The 26442-nt window shown below is 37.6% G+C and overlaps 1 protein-coding gene across 2 annotated transcripts in view; it reads right to left on the bottom strand.

Moving 5' to 3' along the window:
- Positions 1–16802, bottom strand: part of LOC139984109 (uncharacterized) — a 51735-nt gene extending 34933 nt beyond the window's left edge. For both annotated transcript variants that reach the window (XM_071997822.1, XM_071997823.1), the window contains exons 1-2: positions 16499–16802; positions 7862–7936 (exon numbers count right to left, since the gene is read on the bottom strand). In XM_071997822.1, the coding sequence (XP_071853923.1) occupies positions 7862–7936; positions 16499–16502 (79 nt within the window). In that variant the 5' untranslated portion in view covers positions 16503–16802. The remainder of the gene's footprint in view (positions 1–7861; positions 7937–16498) is intronic.
- Between the last annotated feature and the right edge of the window lie 9640 nt (positions 16803–26442).

Below are 26442 nucleotides of genomic sequence, written 5' to 3'. Positions count from 1 at the left end.
ATATATAATGTGAAGAGTAAAGCAGACAATGGACCACCCTGAGGCACTCCAACTTTAATCTCTGACCTATCTGACGACCCATTCTCCAATTTAACGTGTCTTGACCACCCAGTTAAGAACTGAGCAAGCCAGTGTAGGAGCCATGGTTCAGTGATGAAACCTGACAGATCTGTGATTAATTGATTTGGTAGGACGGTATTGAAAGCACTTGAGAAATCTAAGAAAAGCACCTTTGCTATTGTGGTTTCCTTGCAATTTAATTCTGACACAACCTGGTGGATAAGTAACAGCACAGCATCTACACATGATACACCTTTTCTGTAGGCGAATTGACGCTTGTCCTCAAATTGTTTGATACTGTCAGTTAGTCGTGGCAGGAGGATCCTTTGCATGCTGTTAAAAGCAATAACTTGCTACGTCAATTGGTCTAAAATCATTCACATCTTTGGGATTCGCCACTTTTGGTACAGGTGATGTTAGTGCTGTTTTCCACAGGTTAGGGATCTCTGACTATGTTGTAAGCTTTCTTGGAAGAGTGATGTGTATATTGGGGCTAATTCAAAAGAAAAGAATTTAAAAGCCCACCACGGAAGTTTATCTGACCCACAAGCAACACCCCTTTTGACCTTCCCGAACTGTTTCCTTACCACATTGACATCAAGTTCATGACAACCCTCATTCTTCTCAGGTCCCCCCGGCCCCCCCCACCAACCAACACTTTAACCCATGACCTTAAAATCCTCAGGAGAATTTGAAATGCTACATACACATTTCCCAGCTACTGTATCATCTTGTTTACAAATTATTCTCTCTGTGGTTACACTTCCTTGGAAAACCCCAACTTTGCACTTTATTTAAACCCATGTTGCACGCAATTACCTAGTGTAACTTTTTCACCTAAGTCGTCACCCCTGACTGGATCCTGTTCCAGTCCTGTCTATCCCCCCCCCCCCCCTTTGTTGCTTTTCTTGGTTCCGAGCCAGAAATATGAACTATTCATGGCTTGCCTGTTGCTCGTCAGAGCTATAAGAATGGCTTTAAGTATGATGGTAAAGATTTACAATAGACAATTTTCTGCTGACATAGGGCATTATAAAGCATGAAAAAGTACAAAAAAAAATACTTTATGAATAGATCTGATACAATTCTCACTTTAAAATTTTATTTAACCCTTTTGTAATCTACTATCGTCTACATACCAAGTTTTCCAAACTGTTCATACCTCAGATTTTAAGGTTTAACAAATTTGAATATATATTATTTATTTTTTTTTTTACTTTGTTATATGCTATATATATATATATATATATATAACTTGTAAACAACAAATAAAATGTTAAACTTTTAAACTTTACCTCAATCGATACACATGAAGCCAAAAAAAAAAAACCAGAACTTCATAGGAAAACATGTAAATATCAGGATTTTTGTTCTTCATTATTAAAATATTATATTTTAATCGCGGCCTAAAAACAGATTCGGCAAAACCTACACTCATCCTTTAAACTATTTTCCCTGGAGAAATTCAATTCCCTGTACGAGTTAGAAAACTATTAACCAGTGTTCAGTCATACTTAGTAAAGATTCCTAAATCCTATTGGTCCATTCAGGTCAGCTGACCGTGGTTAATCCTGTGAGTGACGCACGGTAAAATTAGGGGGCACCACTTTAATAAATCTTTGGTTATATGTAACCAAAAATGTTTTGTTTTATGATTTTTCCCCTACACAAATGGTAGTGTATGAATGAACAGGGTTAATCAACGGTCTAGCGTGTGTTACTTACAGGATTAATGCACGATCAGGGGATAATGCAAGCGATGCACGAGGGCGGAGCCCGAGTACATCCAGCGATAGCATTAACACCCGGAGTGCATTAATCATGTGAGTAACGCACGCTAGACCGTTGATTAACCCCTTATTTGTTCCTATCTACAGACTTTTAAATCCATTCACAAACGAAAAACTTAGCAGCCAGACTTTCTCACTACCAAAAGTTGCCAATCATTGGACAATTGATCACATGACAAATACAGCCCAGAGTCTAACATGCAAATTAGGCTTATATGCCTACTGCAGCCATATCTAATAGGATCATTGTAAAATGTATTAAAGAAACGGATAATAATTCTACTAATATATATAATAACTTTAGTGAAGACTTTCTTCTTTAAAATGCATCAGTTTATGACACAAATCCAAGAGACTACATAACTACCTACAGTACAGTTTTTTTTAGTTGAAATGAGGTTCTTAGTTTTTGTTTCACATTTGGTCCCGATCCTATCTTGTGTCAGAAAGATATTATACCGTACTGTGAGTATTCAATCCAGCTTTAGACCCCAAAAAAATTGATAGACAGTGCAGTTCCGGTGATTGAGTCTGTCCATTGTGCAAAACCTGCCGGAATTTGATATCGTTTGAAAGGAACATTTGTCGGCGACTGCATGAATTGACGAATCGTTTTTTGCTCCCCGAGGCGCCGTGAAAGGTCGAAACCACGTGCGGGAACAAAAGGACCGACCAAAGCTTCAAACACAGAAATAGTTATATGCCCTATCTATAGAACCAAACTTCAGTCACACCCTAATACTTTTCTTTGCAAAATTCCGCCCCGTGCCGGTGAGACAATGGTCATCCTAGTATCAAAGAGCAATTGTTGAGGGGTAGTTAACCGCCATTTCTTTGAAAAACAAGAATTTTAACATAAAGGCACAAAAAAGTCAGCTCTATTTAAAAATATTTAAAAAACCCACTTGCTCTGTATATCTTGTTCTCTAAATTGGTGGAGAAACTGACATGGGGCTTTTTTTGCTACGGAATTGTCTCAATAAAAGGTCAGCAAAACTTAGTTTAAAAAAAATTAAAAGATAAATTAATCAGCAAAATTGATGTTACAAAATATATTGTTCTTAAATCAACTAAATATTATGGGGTGAATGGGATGGGATGAAGGTGGTGGGAAAGGGGGTGGGGTAATGGGGGGGTGAGGGGTGAGGTAAGAAGGAGGAAGAGGAAGACAAACAGGAGTTTGAACAGGAGTTGAAATACAATGCATGTACAAGTAGGAAATCAAATCTGGACAAAAGGCAGACTCCGACCAATAGAGATCTATTTAATGGTAAAATGAGTCAATATCAAACAGTTTCAAAGCAATATTTTATACACTACATTGTTTTCCACCTCCAACCCCCCCCCCCCACCCTCCCCATGTTGCTAGAAAAAAAAGGTCGGGATTTTGATATGACCAATCAAGATAAGACAAGTATGCCCAAGTGCAAGAACATGTGTCACTCACTACAGTACGACCTGGAAAAACCAGGGTGTTAAATGAGCTCAACCTGGAGCTTCTGACACTCAATTATGACACTGATGCTTGAATTTGTTTAAATAGGTAGCATCTAAAAAGTATCGTAGGCAATCTTACTTTTCTTCTTTCCATGAATAACAAGGAGGGAAAAAATGTCACCTTTTCTGCCACAATATCATATCTGAGCATTTTTTGGTGTAAAAAAGGTGTGATTTTCAAACTTTATCGACCTCACTTTTTCGTGACCCGTACCTGTGTCTTTTAATCAAATATAGACAGTGTTTAAGGAACTAATAAGTCTGTTATAATACAAAATCTTTGAGTAAACTACAATGTAGCCTGAGACAATGCAATGACATCCAGGGACCTTATATTTAACACCCTGCATGTTTTTCTCCCTCTTTTTATATGTATACCATGTTACTTTATTTCCAGAATGATTGATGTGTTGTTAATTTTATGTACATACAGTACACATTGCCAAAGGGTAACTTAGCATGTCCAACATACTGTACACAGATACAAACAAGTCACCAACCTGCCTTTCAAAGCCCTTTTTTCATTTTTTTTTAATTTTAATCGTTTGGGCTATCACAAGGTTTGAAACCAATTTACAATAACCTATATAACCTATTGTTCTTTCAACTTACAAATTATTTAAACTTAGCAAACTTAACACAACTGTCCATGAACATGATCATCAATGGCATTCGGATTTGACTAATTTGCATGCAATCAAGTCTGCCTTAATTAATACTGTGATTGAGTATGAAATGTTTTTAGTTAAATTGCTCAAATATATATGTACTCTATTGTCAAGGAGTCCAATTTGAACATTGTCGGCAACGACTAAACTCAATCAAAGGTATCCACTTTCGTGTGCATTGGTCAGATTATCAGATTATTATTGTGCCAGACACTTTCTGGTAAAATAATTATCCGAAAATCAATTTTTGTGACCATAACTGTATCTCAATATATATCTGATCAAGTTGCAGTATACATGTATCAAAGGGTTGAAGCAGAAATTTGGCTCCACATTTTTTTATGGATTATAATTTTGTAACTGTATTTCACTGGTTTGGAGATGTGGTCTCTCACTGTTACACACTATTACACGTGTTGCAAGAACTTCAAACTAAAATACCAGAAAAAAAAAAATAATAACCAAACACTGCATTATGACTCAGAAGGGGTATGGTGTTAGCATCATCGATATTTAGAGGTCATTTACTTTCAAAAACCGTCAATATTTTTCTTGCTTTAATTCACCTGCCAATTACAAAACCATGTTAGCAACAGCATCAACAAATTTGCCGTTTACCGTACACAAAAGACCCAGGCTGCAAATTGAACCGTCCTGAGAGTGACGTGACACACCAGTTTCAGTTCAGGTCACCTAGTCTTTTAAAGTACTGTACGCCTTCTAAAATCTATTCAACTGTGACAGCCAGTTAAGAGCTCAAACTGTGAAATATCTAAGAACAGACCATTGTCAAACAAATTCCAAAGGTCACCGTTATTTTCGGCGCTACTATTCTTGTTTTTTCAAGAGGCACAAGTCGTTTTGACCTTCACATGCAACCTGTTTTTCTTCATGAATAGAACTTGATTTGACATACATTATATTGTGACTATATCTAATGTTAGGAGAATTAATTATTTCATTTAAAAGAGAGGGGAAAAATACAATAATTGCTAACTGCTGAATACTGATTTTTATTAAAATGTAAAGAAATGTAAAAGTTAATTTCTACCAGTCACAAGACTAAGATTTTGCAAGTAATTTTTTTTTTTTTTTTCTTTTTCTTTTTTATGGAAAATTTTTGACTGTTACATTTAATTCTTTATCAATCCTATTTTCTTGAAATAACTGTCTAGTTAATGCTTTAAAACTTATAAGAGCCATTCGTGGCGGTTTTTCTTGAATAAAAAAATCAAGGCATCAGTTTTGAATGATATATCAGAGAAACAGGGGGAGTGCATGGGATGGAAGCCCCTGGGAGGTGGGATGGGAGCCTCTGGAAGGTGGTGTGGGAGCATATGGGAGGTGGGATGGGAGCATATGGGAGGTGGGATTGGGAGCATATGGGAGGTGGGATTGGGAGCATATGGGAGGTGGGATGGGAGCATATGGGGTGGGATGGGAGCATATGGGAGTGGGATGGGAGCATATGGGAGGTGGGATGGGAGCATATGGGAGGTGGGATGGGAGCATATGGGAGGTGGGATGGGAGCCTCGGGAGGTGGAGTGCGGTGGAGTGGGACAAGTTCACATGCTTCTTTAAGGTGTGCAGTGTTAAATACCAAGTTTCAGACACAAGCAGTATTAACATATATAGTCTATGACAAAATGATTACCAGAAAACATACTCCTACATAAGGGAAGGTAAGAAGCAAGGTTAGGAGTGATGGAAACTGAGTGTCTTAGGATGTGTCACCTCAACCTTTGCCTCATCCTATTACATTAATCTTCTTATAGATGAATCCTAGATAAAGTTGAAATGTTTGTTTTTAACAAGTCTGTTGATTATTATCTGTAATATTTAAACAATTTTTGATCCAATTGCAACTTTTTGGCTGAAATATTATATTTCTCTGCTGACTAAATGTTTTTATTTTTCTTCAATTTATAAAGGGAAAAAAACACGACAATTTTCGGCTCAATTTGTCACTGGGGAATCATTCACTCTGCAGCTGTTGGCAGATCTAGGCATTCACAAAATAGTCACCCGACTTTGCACAAGAATATGCTACGAGAATGTCGTTTTGACCTATACCATGCTGATAATTTCCAGCAACTTGGTTATTGTTAGCAACTCGGTGTCTGTCACTGGGAAATGAAACCACTCAGTAAGACATTCAATTTACAAGCTCATCTTTTTCTGGTAAATTATAGATATTTTCAACGATTGGAGAGAGAAAGGCAAACTCTGTTTTTCTGTAGATCCTGCAAGATTTCTAACAAAATTATCAAATGATTAACATTTCTAAGAAAGTTCATAGAACATTCTTTAAACAAACCGCAAAAAAAAAAAAAAACCCCACAGGAAAACTGCATGATCTGCAAAGATAGACATTGCAAATTCTATTGTAAACTACACCCGTTGGGTTTATATAGGCATTCAATAAACCCTTTGTCAGGTAGTCTGGTGCTGTACAGAAAAGTTAAGTATGTTTTTTAAAATTTCCAGAAAGCGATCTAAATAAAGACATTTCTTACAAACCACACAATGGGCTAAAAGTTTGACTTACGCCCACAGTTGACATTTTTGTTTTGTTTTTCATTAGTACAGTGTACTTTTTCGATTCAAGGCTAGCAAAAACTTAGTTAAATAAGGCTACAGTAGATGCATATAAAGCACCTCAACTACTTTTAGAGTCTAGACGAGTGTTTCAGAAAAAAATGTTGCAAAGTTCTGACAAGTTTCAGTATCACTGCCTGTAGTGTTTCTTTGCACAATATTGATACTGTACTTGTAAAGACCTACTTTATGCACTTTTTGAAAAGTGTCATTTTGTTCACTTTTTGAAAAGTGTCATTTTGTTCACTTTTTGAAAAGTGTCATTTTGTTCACTTCTTTAGTCCCAAATGTGGAGTATTTATAGACTATAGACTAGGAATAGTCTGAAGAGAAACTCCCTTAAAACCAATAAAGGAAAATTACCTGAATTAACTTAAGAATTCAATAAAAACGCGCCAAAACCTGGCTTCCATCATTAGCTGCGACAATATAGAATGGAATGTGAGCTGATACCTACTTTCACAGCTTCAATGCACTTCCTGTGACAAGATCACAAAGAATCCACATTCCGCAAAGAAAATCACACTTATATGAATTGCCAGAAGAGACAGGACGCTTAAATTAAATATATCTAGGGAAAACCCATTATATATATAGTAAGTAAAGTATATGAAAGATACAGACATGTATAGAAAACTTGTGGCTTCCCAAGGTGGAATGAAAAGTACATAAGGCCTAACTTTTAGTAGAGAAAAAGAGCAAACAGCATACCTTCCCACAGATTTTGTAATACAAGATGAAAAAATGTGACTTTATAATTTCCAAAGTAATTTTTCCTAATTTCTTTTGTTAATAACAATAAAATATCTTGAATCTTTGAATCTATAAGATAACTATATTTCACATAAGAAAATATTACAAAAGATGAAATATGAACATAGGCAAATAGATGACACTTTTCCAACTCTAGCTTTAACCTCCCACCATGTATCTACCACAGTACCAGTACTGGAGAAACATACTGAATTTAAATGGGTATTCATAAACCTAATTACCATTAAATAGCCAAATTTTTCTGATGCTTGGAAAAACTTAAAGGCCACACTATACATGAACAGTTAAAAATGTTCTCTTTCCAAGTAATAGGGTGAACTTGAACCTTAACAGAGCATTACACTCTAACTGTATTGTCTTGCCTTCAGGGGGCTCACCTTGAACCCTATTATGCAATGAGAAGACCTAGCCTAGGCAGAAGTATTTTTTTTTTTAAATATTGACTGTAACGAAAACCACAAACCACAACTTACCATAGCTCAAAATTGTTCCTGCTCCTAGGAGAACCAAAACTGTAAAAAGTTTCCTTTTAATAACCTGGGAAAGCTCTACAAAAGAGAATAAGAAAATAAAGAAACTAGTTTACACAACCCATTATCGACATACATCTTGACTAATATTTAATCCATGTGTATACAGTAATGTTACAGTACATACAATTTTCCTATCCAGACTAGGCTACTGTACATACAATGAACAAAACAAACTATCTTCAGCCAATGTATAAAATTATTTCTATGATAAAATCATAGCCTTGCGGCCTTTCCTAACAACTAGAACACTAGATTTGGCCTAAACAAGCATGTTTAAATGATTTAGCCAATGGCTGGGAATTAAGTATGGTACAGTACTGTAGGTATTACCACAATCGAGCAAGTTAAAATATTGTACGCAGTATGGGCTAGGCCACGCAATAGGGCCTTTCGTAGGTAATGGTAGTTCTGTACGTGTTACTTTGTGCACAATATATGTTCGCTGAACTGATCCATGTCTTTCATGTCGAAATGACTTAGGACACTAACAATGTAGTGATTTGAATCCCTAAAAACATACAAATTCATTGAAAGACTGAAACAGTCTTCAAATTTTAACGTAAAAGTCACATGAGGATAATGAAGTTGCCGAAGGGAATCAGCAGTTGCTAACTTTTGTAAGGTACAATGCAATGGTGGTTTGACCAAATTCCAACGAGTTAAATGCTTCATTAAACTCGTTGCCAAATTCTAGCGGAGGTTGCATAGGTGTATACCAGATATGCCTGAACAACGCTAGGGGTCAAAGGGTCAGTGAAACTTTCATCCAATTGGTTAACTCAGTATGAATCATGCACTGAGGCTTTTATCCGAATATCAGCTCCATGCGTGACGTCACCATCAATACCGTCAAAACATTGCGGTCGGCTGTACGAGTCTTTAAAGACCAACTATGGAGACTTTTCGATGAACATAAATGATTCATTTAACTCGTTGCCAAATTCTAGCGGAGGTTGCATAGGTGTACCAGATATGCCTGAACAACGCTAGGGGTCAAAGGGTCAGTGAAACTTTCATCCAATTGGTTAACTCAGTATGAATCATGTACTGAGGCTTTTATCCGAATATCAGCTCCATACGTGACGTCACCATCAATACCGTCAAAACCTTGCGGTTGGCTGTACGAGTCTTTAAAGACCAACTATGGAGACTTTTCGATGAACATAAATGATTCATTTAACTCGTTGCCAAATTCTAGCGGAGGTGACATAGGTGTACCAGATATGCCTGAACTACGCTAGAGGTCAAAGGGTCAGTGAAACTTTCATCCAATTGGTAAACTCAGTATGAATCATGCAGGCTGATATCCGAATATCAGCTCCATTCGTGACTTCACCATCAATACCGTCAAAACCTTGCGGTCGGCTGTGCGAGTCTTTAAACATTAGACCCGAAATGAACTGCAACTGACCTGCTTAAATAAGTCGTGTTTACAGTAACTTCAAGCTCTGCCTTATTGTAAAGCTACATTGTCCAAGGTTTGGGACAATGTGTATATCCTTTGACGGCAGAAACTAAACAGTACAACTAACACGTTCGTTTAGTTAGGACGAACATTCAGTGAGGAAATATGTTCAGTCCTCAGTATAGCTGCCATCGCTAAATTTGAATGTTGTCTGTGTATTTGTTTAATTTTTGTTTATATATTTATTGTATCAACCATCAAGGTATAGGGAGCGCTAACACCCAACGATTTCTTGGTCCTGACTAGGCTTGGGATGTGTAATGTGTTACTTAAAAATCAAACGTAAGCTTATGTAAGCAACGAATCGCACGTGGTATGTTGTGAAGTTGTTTAAGTAATAGTCTATTTTTATTTCGATAAATGCGTACATTTTGTTCTAAAAATGTAAAAATTGAGCTAACTAGCTTACTTTCAGTTTGAACAAAAACCAAAATATGTGAAATATGGAAAGAATTTTGTGTGGGTGTAAAAAGAATAAACCATAACAATTGCTACTTTCGTCATTGGAATGTTTAGATCGTAAATCATGCCACAGAAAATTTGCCGTTGTTTGCAACAATAATCACTGAGTGATATTAGTTATTATCAGGTGCGTATCCAGGGGGGGGGCGTTGGGGGCGCGCGCCCCCCGGGTAAGGAAAAGAGGAGAGAAAAAAGAGAGAGGAAAAAAGGGAAAAGGAGGGGGAAAAAAAGAAAAGGAGGAGAGAAAGGAAGGGAAAAGAAGAAGAAAAAAGAGAGAAAAAGGAGAAAAGGAGGGAGTAAAAGAGAGCCAAGACCTCGGGAAGAGAAAGAGGAACAGTCATAGTTAAAGCGCTGATCCTTATTATATACACAGGGTAGCCAGTGACAGATCAAGGATTACGGAGGGGGTGTGCGCCTCACCCTACCCCTTACACCGACAACTCCATTTTTGACGTTTCCATTTTTCCTCTCTCACTAATGTATCTATATAATACTTTATATGGTCTATCATAACGCGTGTGTGTGTATATGGACGCCTTAAACAATTGTATAAATTGTAGTACAATTGTGCTATATGGAACCAACTGTGGCTGGTCTTGAACTCGACCGCGTCGTCGGGGAACATGACGCATTTCGGGAAGGGGGCGACCGCCCCCCCCCCCCGTGCAAATTTTCTTTATGACATCGCTAGTAATTTCAAAATAGACAATGCTTAGATGCAACTTACAAGGCCTGGGAAGTGTCATTTCCAGCGATCTGGGAGGCATTTTCGGCCAAAATTTTTCTTGTACGCTTCGCGCCAACCCACGGTGGCGCTTCGCTTAGATAGTTTGCCTACAGGCTTCGCCCCTCCCTTGGCAATTACTCGCTACACGCCTGTTCGAATTTGTAAAGCAAAGAGCAGATATAAGATCATATCAGTGAGCATTGAAATGCATGTTCCACGATGAACAGCCTTAAAAAACTGTTTATGTGTGTAGTCAAAGGCGTAGGAGCCAAACTGGATTTGGGGCTGTAACGACTTGCCCGAAAAAAGCCGAAATTTTTCGCGCGCAAAGCGCGCGTTCAACATATCGATGCCAATATCAGCCCCCGCCTCCTACGGGACCTACGCCTATGTGTGTAGTGTTCGGTTTCGATATACCTGATATCGAAAATATCTGCTATTTTTCATTTCCGAAACCAAGTTTTATAATAGCCAATATAAGAGGTTGCAATATTTCTACACCAAGAAATTAACTGTGTCGGAATTTTCAACAATTTCCTCACCAACATTCTTCATCATACTTTCTTCTACTCGTGCAATTTTCACCTGTCTATTAGGGGTTCAAGGAGGTTTTTCTATATTGGTTGTCCATAGATTGAATTTTCTGCAACATCATGGGTATGTTTTCAAGTGATTTTTATTCACGAGAAATCTGAATTTTCAAATTCTCAACAAATAATCGGCTTAAAACCTTGAAAAGTCGGGCTTTCGGATATTGTGGGCGGTGACGTAGAATCACCTACAAAAGCAATGATCCATAGGACATGCAATCAGGTCGAACATGATGTGTGACTGGTGAAAATCTTCAAAAAGGTTATGGATGGAAAAAAACTTTTAAGATATACTTGCTTCTCAGGCAAAAGTCTACATCTGGTTGCTCATTTTCAAGCCCGAGAAGTGCCATTTCCGGTGATCTGGGGGTATCAAAACCAGAAATTTTCTTGTACGCTCCGCGCCAACCGATGGTGGCGCTCCGCTTAGATGGTAATTCGCGCCCCCCGGGTTAGAAAATCCTGGATACGCGCCTGATTATGGAGTACAATTTGCTATTAGTGTCGGTAGATTTTCAATGAAACTGATAAAGAAAGATTCAATAACTGTACCCTCTTCATAGAATACGCGTGTCTGCAATAATGATGTGATAAAGGCTAACCTTCTGTTTTCATGGAAACAGAAAGAATAAAATTCAATCGTCTACCGAAGCGTGCCATTGGTATACTAGACGAGATTTTCATCTAAGGTCTATGCGTTAGGGTATAATTATATAGGGTTCAAAGTTCATATCTAAGGTTATTATTTGGACCGTACAGAAATGTTGTTCATTCTACTTATGTCTGAAACATTAACGTTAATGAAGACGGCTTGACGACGCGTCTAATAAATCTTTAACGGTCGTCATTATCGGTATCAACAGTTTCAAAACTACTTAATATGCAAGTGACGTCATATGCTTCATTTGACAATGGTCGTCGGAGAACTGAACCAGACTCCATCCTCCTCGAAGGTTTAAAGAAAGTTTCCTGTGGGGGCTTAAGCAATCCTCATGGGTATCGTCACCACAATGGACGAGTTCTTTTGTATGAAGTCACTTTACGTCCACATGTCAGTAACACCCAAAGTATATACGTTAAGTCTGTAGAGTAGCACACAGACCCATATGCATGGTGCAGGAGGAATCACAGTGGGTTTGTGGCTTTATTTCGGTTTGTCGTTATGCGCTACTATTGTAAGTAATTTTCATCACTGCGACTGATACCACTGTCCCTAGTAAAATCGTTCCTTCAAAAGAGATCATATGTAGTATATATAACAGTGGAATTACGACCTTCCTTACCGGTTTCGAACCTCTCTGGACATACAATCATCGTCCATAGCCTATTGGTAAGGGTGTCCGCATATAAGGCGGGAGGCCCGGGTTCGAATCCCGGTGGAGGCTGGAAGTTTTTTCACTGATCTGGATTTTCCAACTCACTAAAATTTCAATTATACATATACATATATATTTTTATAATATAAAATAAAAAATGAGGTCATGAACACTGATGGTATGTCGAGAGGTTTGGAAGGTCGTCATTCCACGGTAGGCTTTTGCCACCTGTATCGAACGATCTATAGTTCTGTTTTGGTGACATATTTTGCCTTACTCTATAGAGATTTTGACAAGACAATTTAGCTTAAAATACAGGCAGAAAATAAAGGTTAACACTTTAGGAGGGAATATCCAGGGTTAATTTTAAATTGGGACGTATTTCTTTAGAAATGTGTTTCTATCGTAGACAATAGTTATACCTCGTGCTATTCTATTTGTTAGACACACCACCAGGCGTAAACCAACAGGCCGCCAAATGGGTGCTACGCAATCCATTCTCTGAACTGATTAAAGAATGTTAAAATTGTAAAAATTTAAACAATTCGATGAAAGAGCTTTTATGAATACCAATTTTTTTTTTCTTTTTCTTGTGGGCGGTTGTCGTATACAACTTTATAAAGAGAGAAAAAGAAAGAAAAGGGGGAAGAAAAATAATAGTATATGTAGGACATATCTGTATTCTGTTTGATTTTGTTTTCAGAATTGAGAGGGTCACGCCCGTGGAGCAATAATTAGATTTGTCACGTTTTACCTGAAAATAATTGTAACGTTGGCGTGAAAGTTATAAATTTAGTACAGCTATAACTATTTAAGTAAACACCATATAGATAGAACCGTTACAGAACACGAAAAGAGATTTAAAAATATTGTCGCTGTATTGGTGTTCCGACGCATTTGAAAAGTTTTGCAGGGGTGTAGCAGATTAAATTGTTTTTTTTCCTTTTCTGTTTTTTAAGGTGCAACGGTTTCCAAGGTGATGGGTTCGCAAACTATAACGTTTGTACCTATTGACTTAAATTTGAGAGATTCACTTTTTCTCGAACCTATAGCAGCAGACTACACTATCTATCTTCAACATGAATTATGCATGCACTTCCAATGGGGGAGGGAGCGGGGGAGGGGGGGGGGGTGTATGCGCAACCCATGGCTAGATATCTTTAGCAAGGTCTGAACTTAACAGTCATTGATTCCTTTGTCTAAAGATTTCTGATAGGTTCTTTGAAACAACATAACATTTGCAAACGAAATTGAAGTTACTGATATTTCACCCCATAATATCTAAGGTTATCAAGATAAAAGATTACATGGCAGTTCCGGGATCCGTCATTTGAGATTGGTGGTACCGTCATGCGTGAGTGTGTTGGTGGGCGCCGGCATATCAGTGTGTATAGGCTACATTACTGCAGTAAATTTCCGAAAGTTGAGAAGTTCCACATACTTCGAATCTATTATAGGCTATTCAAGTTGTGACTATAGGCTAATTAAGCACAATCAGAGTTAAGCAATTATTCACGGCAAAAAGGCCAGTAGTTTAGCTAGAACGTGATTGCTTTTGAAAGTGATAACAAACTTTAAAAAACAAGAGCTTTGTGTTAAGATAAGATACCGATCTCGTTTGGAGTGAACAAAAAAAAGGACAATATTTTTGTTATCAAGATCTGTTTCACGGACTTCTTTTTCATCCATACGCATGCATATTGCATAGAGTTGCATTTAGCGTTGCAACAGCAAAGTATGAATTTGTTACCATAGCAACTAAATGCTTTTCACAAGTCAGGTTTTTCGTAAAACAGTAACAGCAACGTTACGTTTATTATGTGAATATAAAGGTAATACAGTAAATAGGTTCTTAACTGCAGTAGGCTTACTGCTAAAGAGCTTTCGATGATAGTACGTATTAGACCTATTATATTGATTGTTCCGCTACACGTTCTATAAATATATATAAATATATATATTATATATATATATATATATATATATATGGAATATATATATGCAGAATTTATGCATATGTATATATATATATATATATATATATATATATATGGGTGACGGGGAATGGGATACAAGAGCAAATTCTTCGTTAAACTACCATATAGTTAAAGGTATTCAACATCTGGTGTACAGTGGCGGAGCGTCCATACAGTCAGGGGGGCGGATGCCCCATCCCCCCCCCCCTGACGGACTCAAATGGACTGCTGGCGCCCTTTTCAGCTTTTTACCACTTTTTACTTATACGCGATTATTGACATTTTTACTGCGCTCTCATCTACCTATTGACATTTGTCACATTTTGTTGGTGTAATTTTCTGAAGAAAGCTCTAACGGCTATTTATTCTTCGTTTATCTGCAAATTAGCAAGGCCCGGAAAGGGTCATTTCCGGCGATCTAGGGAGTATCTTTACTCAAAATAATTATGTACGCTCCGCGCCAACCTGTGGTGGCGCTCCGCTTAGATAGTGTCGAAAGCGCCCCTACAGACCATTCTCGCCCCCTCTGACCAATACCCCTAGCTCCGCCACTGCTGGTGTACACCGTAATAAGATTTTAAATGAACCACGGAATTAAACGGAACCAGCTGCGTGCTTTAAGGTACAGTTATTCGGACAAAGCCTGCACCTGGCAATTGTATGGTCAATCGCAAAGACTAATTAGCAAGTCAGTTACCTTTTGTCTTCGTATTTATACCCTTGTCATTTATAACAATGGCAACATCGCATATATCTTTTATACCAACTGGATAATTTGGCCTGCCGATCTAACCTTGACTCTAAACAAAATCTTTATTGAAGCAATATATCCCTATTATACACGACCCAGTCAATTTCCCTTTGACCAAAGAGGCTGAAGGGTTTTCAATTCTTCAGTGTTGCGTAATGCGTGAGAAATATTACGATCGTAATTTCACATTTATCTTGCTATAAGGAAGAAGGGTGGGGTAATAATTTAACTATCAAATTTTACTTTCATTGAACCCCCCTCTTACCCCACACCCAAGTATCAAACCCACCTTCTCTAAATGTTCCACATATAACAAGGATCAAAGTTCTTAAATATGTTAATGTGTGCGTTGATTTAATTAATGTTGATTTATATATCAAATCATATCATATCATATCATGTCATATCATATCATATCACATCACATCACATCACATCACATCACATCACATCACATCACATCACATCACATCATATCATATCATATCATATCATATCATATCATATCATATCATATCATATCATATCATATCATATCATATCATATCAAATCATATCATATCATATCATATCATATCATAGCATATCATATCATATGGCCAATTAAAGTTCCTCTCAACATAAGAAAATTTTGATCTTAATCGTTGACATTTTCGAATTGACTTCCGCATTGCCCGTGATTATGTTTTACACCTATACTTTGTTTCTTAACGACGAAAATAGCAACTATAACAGAGTATGCTACCATGGTTACGATAATTTAGTTTAATAACATGTCAGGAAGGTATCTTAATATCACAAGCATAATCGATTCAAATCTCATTTCTGAGAATCACTGCTAGAGTATATTGTTCAGTCAATTTGTCCGGAACTGACAAGCCCCAGACGTCACCAGATGTATTCAACTGACTTTTAGAATCTGTTTCTTACGTTAGTAACATCTTTTGCTATCAAAATTAACATTTTTTTGATGAAATATATATATATTTATTTATTAACACAATAACGACCTTTCTGATGTGACCCCCACCCCCAGCGTACTTAAGAGTAATTAAAAAGTAAACTGCATAGCTCATTCATTTTCTCCCTTCTTCCTGTCTTCAATGATTACAATGTTTTCCATATACGACTATCTTCGTCACTGCAGCGATTTTTGTTTCCCCTTCAAAAGTATACATTTATATTATTTATTTCACAAATAAATTTCAGGAAATTATAATCTTTTGTAATTGAATGAAGTTTTAATACAAAATTGATAAGAAAAAGAGATAAATGAAACGGTTGACTTACCCATGCCGACGAGATTTTGAAACCTCGGAATTTTGTTAAAGGAAAAGGGTCTCTCAACGGCGTGATGTTTTCTCCGTTCACTTGTCAAAGTTTATCTAATTTAGAATATTGTTTTTGTACAGTTTCTTGTTGTAAAGATCTCGCCCTCCAATATCGCTCTAAGTTCAAATCAGGATTAATATTAATTAATCACTTCTTCTCGCAAGTTTCTCGAACACGAAATAGTTGGTCGCTCTGTTCGTTCGTCTGTCTTGTTGAACGGATGTCTGTCCTTACAAAATGAAACAAGTGAACTGCTCACCGCGCGCATAATACAGACGTAATAATAGTTTAGAGAAAACAATAGTTACAACCCTACTGGTGAAATGGAATAGTCTTTACAATCCTGTCAAATATTGTAATAATAGCATATATACATTCAAGGTGACGTGCAAATTAATCACAATGCATACTTGGTTACTCAAATTCATTGCACGCTTCTGTAATTTGTGACGTATTAGCTGTGCTATGCCTGTATATATCAGCCAGTGCTATAAAAGGAATAAAAATAGAACTAGTCAAAACCAGCCAAAACCTGTTATTTTGTCCGAAAATTGTCACAAAGTGAAGCAGAAAAAAGGGTGTGTTTACAAAGCATGTCACGTATCATCAACAATTTCAAGGTTGTAAAAAAAAATGTTGTTGTTGGGGGGGGGGGGGGGTAAACAACATCCAAAAACTACATTTTGTGTAATGGAATAGACATAGGATCAGTTTTATCGTACAGCTATAAGGTACATTTGCGGTTTGCCTCGTCAAAACAAAGACACATGTCACACTGTACCTCAAAGTATGTGACCCTTACCCCCCCCCCCACCCTATGATGGAACCCCTCTTTCCCCGCCCCTGACGAAGTCCTCTGTCTTGTATACATCAGCCCGTCCGTGTACTACATATACGGTCACATGTTATAACTTGTAGGTGTTAATGAATTCAGTCACTGCCCCTGACAACATTTCTGATACGTGAATAAAAATATTCTAATTTCTTGCATTTTTGAAAGGTTATCACAACGCTATATAGTTTACGCCATGTTTTCTCATTGTCAGGTGACAGGGGTAATTTCGAAAGACCTGTATTTTCGACTGCGATTGGCCACCGTTTACGTAATAGCTTTTAATTAGTTAAGCAGAACGAAGTGTGCTCCCCTAAAAGTAGATTAAAATAATTTTGGTTATAATTTCTGTACCGCGAAAATGCAAGTTATGCAACTTATAGAAAATGGTAACATTCCGTAAAGTGTTCTTTTAAAAACTGTTTTGCTTTGTAAAAAAAAAAAACAATAAAAAAAATTAGTGGCATTCTTTGGAAATCCTAAGGTTTGCCGGTTTAACGACGAATTGAAACTATTTTGGACTCTGTTCCACGGTCTATTGGGTTAATTTCTGTAGGTAAGTGGCATTTAAAGTAGAATCATAAGAGAAATATCGCTTGATGACACCCAAAATTCGATCAGCAAAGTCTACAGGCCTCATTGTTGGTTTAGAAAGACAGATTCCTTCGACTTATGGGTAGGTCTAAACTAAAGAAATGTGGGTGTAAAGAGTTATTCTATAACTACCAGGTGTTAACAGGTATACCCGCGTGACGACATTTGGTCCTTGTTAAATTGACACTGTGTGCATACCAAGAATACTTTTGCAGCAATTAAAACCATATAGGCATTGATTCTTAAGTTCGAGTTAATTAAATGCCTCAAATGGTGAGATTAAATCACGATTAATTTCATCATGATGTCGCATTTATTACGTCCTAGAAAGCGGTACACGTTCCCTTTTTTTCTTCTTTTTTTTTCTTTTTGAAAGAACAACTGGTATATTGTGTAATGGGAGGACCGGCTTACGATTCGTGGAACGTTTTGAACCAAAAATTGCGACCACAGTCAACTAGTTGTCTCACTATACGCTCACGCTCGGTGATTCAGCAATTTATTGAAAGAAAGTTCAGTTTTGACATGAAAGAATGGAATTTCCTGTGTGTGTGTATCTCTCTGTGTATCAGTAAGTTCAAATACTGAATAATTACGTTACACATTCATCTGTGCATGACTACACTATATATATATATATATATATATATATATATATATATATATATATATATATATATATATATATATATATATATATATATATATATATATGTGTGTGTGTGTATATAGATATATATATATATATGTATATATATATATATATAAATATATATATATATATATATATATATATATGATATATATATATATGATATATATTATATTTTGAAGATGCAGAGTTAAATGATCGAGGTATACCAGTGGCCTCGAGAGAACAGCCTTGGCCCTCGTGACAATTTTATTACCCCTGACCCCTTTCAAAATCTCCATATTTCCTTCGGATATATATATTATGAAAATTGCCGGGGAACATTATTCTTTATACCATATTTCCACTTGTTTCGTAAATTGACCATGGGGAATGGGCTTGTAGCCCCTGACCCCTGCAGGCTGCCTCTCGTCGGGACTGGGAGAAGGTCCAGGTCTCATCATCATCATCATCATCATCATCATCATCATCATCATCATCATCATCATCATCATCATCATCATCATCATCATCATCATCATCATCATCATCATCATCATCATCATCATCATCATCATCATCATCATCATCATCATCATCATCATCAGCAGCAGCAGCAGCAGCAGCAGCAGCAGCAGCAGCAGCAGCAGCAGCAGCAGCAGCAGCATCATCATCATCATCATCATCATCATCATCATCATCATCATCATCATCATCATCATCATCATCATCATCATCACCACCACCATCATTATCATCATCATCATCACCACCACCACCAACATCATCATCACCACCATCATCTTTATCATCATCACCACCACCACCATCATCAACATCATCATCATCATCACCACCACCACCATAATCATCCTCATGTCTGTAGGAAACCTGTCAAAAACGTTAGGATGCAGCATGAGAACGGCATCATTTTGTGCTGGGTATACCTCACTGACTGACTGACTAGAACTGCATGGGTGTAACCACATAACAGCGCTTAACTTTATGACCACTTTATTACAGTGATAACTTCCTCCGTCCTGCACTCAGTATATTAATTAAACTAGTGACAATGCATTAACACTGCCTAAATCGTTTACCATATGTCTGTATGTCAATATCGTAATAAAAACAATTATGGTTCGACTATATTTCACTTTAAAAGTAAGGATAAGCAGATATACAGACGTTTTGTTTTTAACTTTCTTTATTAAATTACAAATATATATTGCTAAAAGTGCATATCAATTTTTCAAAGCTCGTGCAAAGTGAACACTTGAGTTGATATCTGTGTTTATGCTTAACCTTTCTATACCGTGCCTTAATGACTTTACTACAATCGTATATTGATCAGTAGATATAGCAACTATAGCAATAACACTAGTAATAATCGTTGTTTATTCAACTGGCCATGGCAACATGCTAGGATATATATATATTATATATATATATATATATATATATATATATATATATATATATATATATATATATATTAGTGTTTGCACGGGTTATCCGGGTACCCGGGTACCCGCCCGACGCGATACTACCCGGTTCCTAATTTATTACCCGAATCCTACGCGAAGTGTTTTTTTTTAATTTTTTTTATTGCAAACCGACGGTTAGGCAGATTTCCCATTGACTTAGTGTGTTGCTAGGCTACCATGTGGAAGAAATAATTATATATTCGTTCGTTTATTTCATAAAAGGAAAGGCTGACAAGGAATTTTACGAGATGTTTATGGATTATAGACGGATTAACTAAAAAATTATCATCGCAAGTGGCTTTTTACTAATCGTTTACACCAAATGCGATCAAATTGCGCGAATCGCGCGATCTCGCGGCTAATGCGAACCCTGGGCCTGCATAATAGACAGTAGTAGTAACAACTGTTTAAGAGCTAAATTGGATATTTGTATGGTCTGATAGAGGTGGAGAGCAAGCATTAGCAGCGGCGGCAGTGCGATGTTAGTGATGTTAATTATATGAAGTTATTAACAAGTTAATGAAAGAAACAAAGGCAACTAGAATTATTGAGGAAGGTTTTATACCTTATCTTACATGTACGTGTTTGTACATGAAAACATTGTCAGTAGAGAATATAATTCATTTATTATAGCATCCAATATGTAATTTTTTGAAAATCGTGATACACGAGTGCAAACAATTTTTTCTCGGGTACCCGGATACCCGACGGGTAACGGCTCTCGGGTACCCGGTTCCCGATTTTTGGACCCGTGTAAACACTAATATATATATATATACATATATATATATATATATATATATATATATATATATATATATATATATATATATATATATATGGGTGACGGGGAATGGGATACAAGAGCAAATTCTTCGTTAAACTATACCATAGTTAAAGGTATTCAACATCTGGTGTACACCGTAATAAGATTTTAAATGAACCACGGAATTAAACGGAACCAGCTGCGTGCTTTAAGGTACAGTTATTCGGACAAAGCCTGTACCTGGCAATTGTATGGTCAATCGCAATGACTAATTAGCAAGTCAGTATACCTTTTGTATTCGTATTTATACCATTGTCATTTATTACAATAGCAACATCTCATATATCTTTTATACCAACTGGATAATTCGGCCTGCCGATCTAACCTTGACTCTATATATATATATATATATATATATATATATATATATATATATATATATATATATATATATATATATATATATATATATATATATATATAATGGACCGATTCATACGTCAGTAGGAGGGTGGAGGGGGGGGGGGTAGAAGAAGGGTACCCTGTTCTACTATCAGTCTAGTATTTTTACTCATTTTGTCAGGATTCAAAAAAGGTATCAGTTACACAGAACTTATAAATATATATAGATAAATAGAAATCAAAGTGGGAAGGGGTTTTTTTTTTGCTGTGTAGTATAACCCGTTACTTTGGCTTTAATACCATTTCACTAGCTGTATCGTTATATAAGTTGAAGATGATTGTGTTCCATCGTAATATGAGCCTTTTGTACATCGATAAATGGAATTTAACTCTCTTTGAAGGGCACACAGCAAAACTGGGATACTTATCAAATATCGCTCAATTTTCTTCGATGACTTTATAATATGACATATGATTGTATACCATATAAAACCAAATATAATTGTTAAGTTAGTTCGTCTATATAGCTTGATAACAATATATAACGCGCAATGGGCCGAAATCTCCTATTCGCGTTCTATATTACATTAGTTATTCTATCTATTATTTACTTCCATTTCACTCCCAGTATTTCCACACCTTTACAAACGTGTCCTTGGTTACAAGATAAGAACGTGACAACCAACCGTTGACGGTTAACGTCCTGTCCATTGACCGGCTTGTAAACTGCTATCCCAGGAAGCTAGGGTATTAAAACTACTTTAAGATCGTGTTTGTTTGTAGCATCATATTGAAGGAGGGGGTGGTAAAGGAGGTAGGTCCCAGTGCCCCTACCCCCTTCCCCCAACCCCCTCCCCACAGTGGCGGCGGAACCGGGGGGGCTTGGGGGGGCTCAGCCCCCCCAATGAAAAAGTTGAGGGGGCAAATGCATGATAAGCCCCCCCAATATTTACCAAGGCTCCGAAACGTGTATCTGCCCATTTTTCAATGCATACTTGTCGATCTGTCCAATGCACACGTATATTATATAGGTGTAATAATTTTAGTAATTGCTGGGGGACCCTCGGCCCGTCCCCTGGCTACAGACCACATTGTCACCCCAACCGCGTCTTCACGCCCCGTGAAAAGTGGAAGCAGTGAGTGTGAGTACCGGTAAGCGTAACACAACTTCGTCTTAGGCCAATGACTTGCCTCATTTCAGCCAGTTCTCCAACATCCCCTTTCTTAGTGGCGGAGCGTTCATATATACAGTCAGGGCGGATGCCCCCCCCCCCCTGACGGACTCAAATGGACTGCTGGCGCCCTTTTCAGCTTTTCACTACTTTTCACTTATTCGCGATTATTGACTATTTTATTGCGCTCTCATATACCTATTGACATTTGTCATATTCTGTTGGTGTAATTTTCCGACACAATGGCGACGACACCTATTTATTCTCCGTTTATCTGCAAATTAGCAGGGCCCGGAAAGGGTCATTTAAGGGCGGGGGAACCGGGGAGGCACAGGGGCACGTGCCCCCCACTTTTCCTCAGGTTAAAAATGTGCCCTTTTTCTACATAAAAATTGAGGTGTCTCAAGTTAGCAAGAGGCCAGGGAACCAGAATGAACACTCGGGAAGGGCCGTTTCCGGCCATCTGAGGGGTTTGTAAAACCAAAAATTTTCTTGTACGCTCCGCGCCAACCGATGGTGGCGCTCCGCTCAGATAGTCGTGTATACAACTTTCAAATCCTGGCTACGCCCCTGACTTCTAATGAATTTCTGTGGGTCAAACTCAAAGCTATTTCGAATGGAAAAAAATTGTTAAGATATTATCAAGAAATAAACTCTTATTCGGAAGATTCCTACATTAGCAACTAGCATGATTTCACCTCGTTTTTACTCAAAACAAAACTTGTTCCTTGTTTCCCAATTTGCGCATTGGATATTGCAGTGCTAATATGCATATTTTCCTTGAGGGTGGGGGGGGGAGCGTTGATGGAGTGATGTGTATACGCAAATAAGATAATACAATAAGAGTTATAAAGGGTACTAAATATAAGGCTGTATCATTCCCATCGAATTTCTGCAAAGTGCCCTTCGATGTCGGTGCCCCCCCCCCCCCAGATTAAAAGTGCTTCCGCCGCCCTTGGGGTCATTACCTGCAATCTAGGGAGTATCTTTATTCAAAAAATTTCTGTACGCTCCGTGCCAACCTGTGGTGGCGCTCCGCTTAGATAGTGTCGAAAGCGCCCCTACAGACCATTCTTGCCCCCCTGACCAATACCCCTAGCTCCGCCACTGCCCTTACTACACTCAAAAACGTCTTTGCGAATACACTACGAGTAATTGCTACTCTCTTAAAACACCATCGAATATACAAATTACAATGTTTTTACAGACTTTTACGTGCAATATGAGAAATTGCAGGCGTGAGACCCATATTTTAGGGCTAGGTATTCGCAGCATAAAACACTCGGCAAGTGCCGTTTCCGGCCATCTGGGGATTTGAAAAAAACCCAAATTTTCTTGTACGCTCCGCGCCAACCGATGGTGGCGCTCCGCTTAGATAGTATCCATGCACACATTAGCCCCCCCAATAATTTTTCCGTTCCGCCGCGCCTGCCTCCCCACACTCTCTTATACAAATTTATTTGTACTAAAACTTTACTGCGAACATGATATATTTTGAAAAGTATGGTAAATAGTGGGAAAAAATCAGATTCCGATTCCAGAGCGGATATTGTTAAGTTATTTTACAAACCCTTGGAATTCAAGTAATAACTCTTGAGCGGTTTACACGTGTTTTGCAATCTTAACCAATCTTAACAATCCCCTACAAATTCTTCTCTTCAGCCTTCCTGGGCGGAAGTGACCTTACACGTTTTACACCGGTCCTTTGCCTGAGTGGATCAAGGCGGTGGCAATTGAAGCAATGAGGCTTAGCAATCGGGAGGTTCCGGCTTCGATACCCATCCGGGTCATAGTAAGGTGGGGTTTTCATCCAAGAGTAATCTACGGTTTTCCCATCTGAAAATGATGACTTTCTAAATTGAAAAGATTCCAAATTTGAGTTAAAATGTTTAAATTGGATGCCACCTGACGTGTATGTTGTAATCCATTAGCCCTTGTGGGTTTCTCCCACATTTGTGGTCGCTTAAACGTCGTAAGACATAACTGCTGATTATTTATTTATTTGTTTATTTATGTAGTCGTGTGATATAGATCAGTGTAAATGACGTTACACGAACAGTCCATTTCTCAGAAAGAAAGGTTTATTTGTCATGCAATATCAGAAATTATGTTCCTGCATGCATCAACCTACAATAGACCGGTTTTTCTTGGTCAAGAATCCGGGATGCTTTAAACCCGTTTCGTATTTCTTCATCTTTTTTCATTAAATAGTAGTTTTTTAGTAATAGTAATTTATAACAACAGGCGATGCACTTAGTTATATATATATATTGTATACACACACACACACACACGCATACACACACACACATATATATATATATATATATATATATATATATATATATATATATATATATATATATATATCATGGTTCTGCCGCTGCCCGACCAGCACGCTGAATTACCGACCGCCACAATCTGCCTGAGTGACTTTTCCGACCGGCACTTTATTAACTACAAAATCACAACTAATTGTATTTTGCGGAGTTTACGTTTTCTACAAGAACATGGAAACAATATTGAGCATTGAGTTAATCATGCCAAGTGGCCTAAAACATGTGATTACAAGGGTAAATTTCATAAAGATGGCCATAGCAAGGGGCCTTGATATCGTGCTATGCGTGTATGGTATGGACTGTGCCTTGTGTTTCATGGGGTGTGCATGCGGAGGAGTCAGTTGGCTTGAGGTGTGTTTTACTTACCTACAGTAAATGTAACGGGAATATTTTACCTACTTTTCTTGAACGTCTAAGATATCATTTCGCATAACTTTACCGATCCTTTACTGACTGACCTAATTAATTCTAGATAGAACGAAAAAAAGTTTACTCCATGAAAAGTTCCCTGGCAACGTGCCAAAAAATGTTAACAAACTGGTTTTAGACAGGGGATGAGCTCACAGTTGTTTGGCAAGGTACCTGGGAAATTCGCAGCACATGTACCGTGGTAGTTGGGTAGGTTTAAACACTGCAGTAATAAACGCTGCTCGAAGGTTCACTGCATGATATCGCGGAGTTGATCGGAGTTATTCACTAGTTTACTCTCTTTCGATGGACCGATTTTATTGGCCCGATGTTGAATAAATGAGAGAGAATACATAATTCATTATGATTCGTCTTTATTTGGGAGTGGACTCTCACTCACTGTCCATCTAAAATTATCATCTCAGCCTGAATGATTTATTTAATAGGCACCACCGGCTGGTCTGTACTCTGGTGCTCCAGATATTTGTTCTAACTTTTTTCATTAATTATGAAAAATTCCAGACATGAGATCTCATTTCAAAGCTGTCTACATGTGGCTCAGAATACTCGGGAAGGGCCGTTTCCAAAACCCAAAATTTTCTTGTACGCTCCGCGCCAACCGATGGTGGCGCTCCGCTTAGATAGTCCTGCCGGCACTCAATCCACCCTGGGCAGAACCCTGATATATATATATATATATATATATATATATATATATATATATATATATATATATATATATATATATATATATATATATATATATATATATATATATATATATATATATATATATATATATGCAACCGACTAGAGGGTAAAGGCTGCATCAGGTTGCGCCACTTGTGAATTTGTAAAGAGGAGGCCTGGAGGATTGGTGTTCAGTTTTTATCGTAAATATGCCAAAGTTTAACAGGACTCCCTTATACTTACACCGATTATAATATGTAGTAGGCTACCTATAATAGCATATTTGTTATATATTTGGTGTTTGAATCTATTGTTCACCTCCATGGTAACCGCATTCGTTTGACAAACTTCGATATGCGACCGTTTACAGTTCTCCGGCTGTTCAAATGCATGTGATCGCAGGATAGAGTCGATTTCAACAGAAATCACACCGTGAACCCTGTACTTAAGGGCTGGCCAGAAAGTACGAAATAGAGAATGAGACGTTTCAATATGAAGGCCCCCCCCCCACTGCCTCCCTCACCGCCAATTCCCCCCGCCTCCTTTAGAGGCTGGACCAAACGGTAACAGATTGAAAGGTA

Source organism: Apostichopus japonicus, chromosome 17 (assembly GCF_037975245.1).
Source record: "Apostichopus japonicus isolate 1M-3 chromosome 17, ASM3797524v1, whole genome shotgun sequence".
NCBI lineage: Eukaryota > Metazoa > Echinodermata > Holothuroidea > Aspidochirotida > Stichopodidae > Apostichopus > Apostichopus japonicus.
Note: the sequence above shows the minus strand (reverse complement) of the source record. Positions and strands in the feature narration are given on the sequence as shown.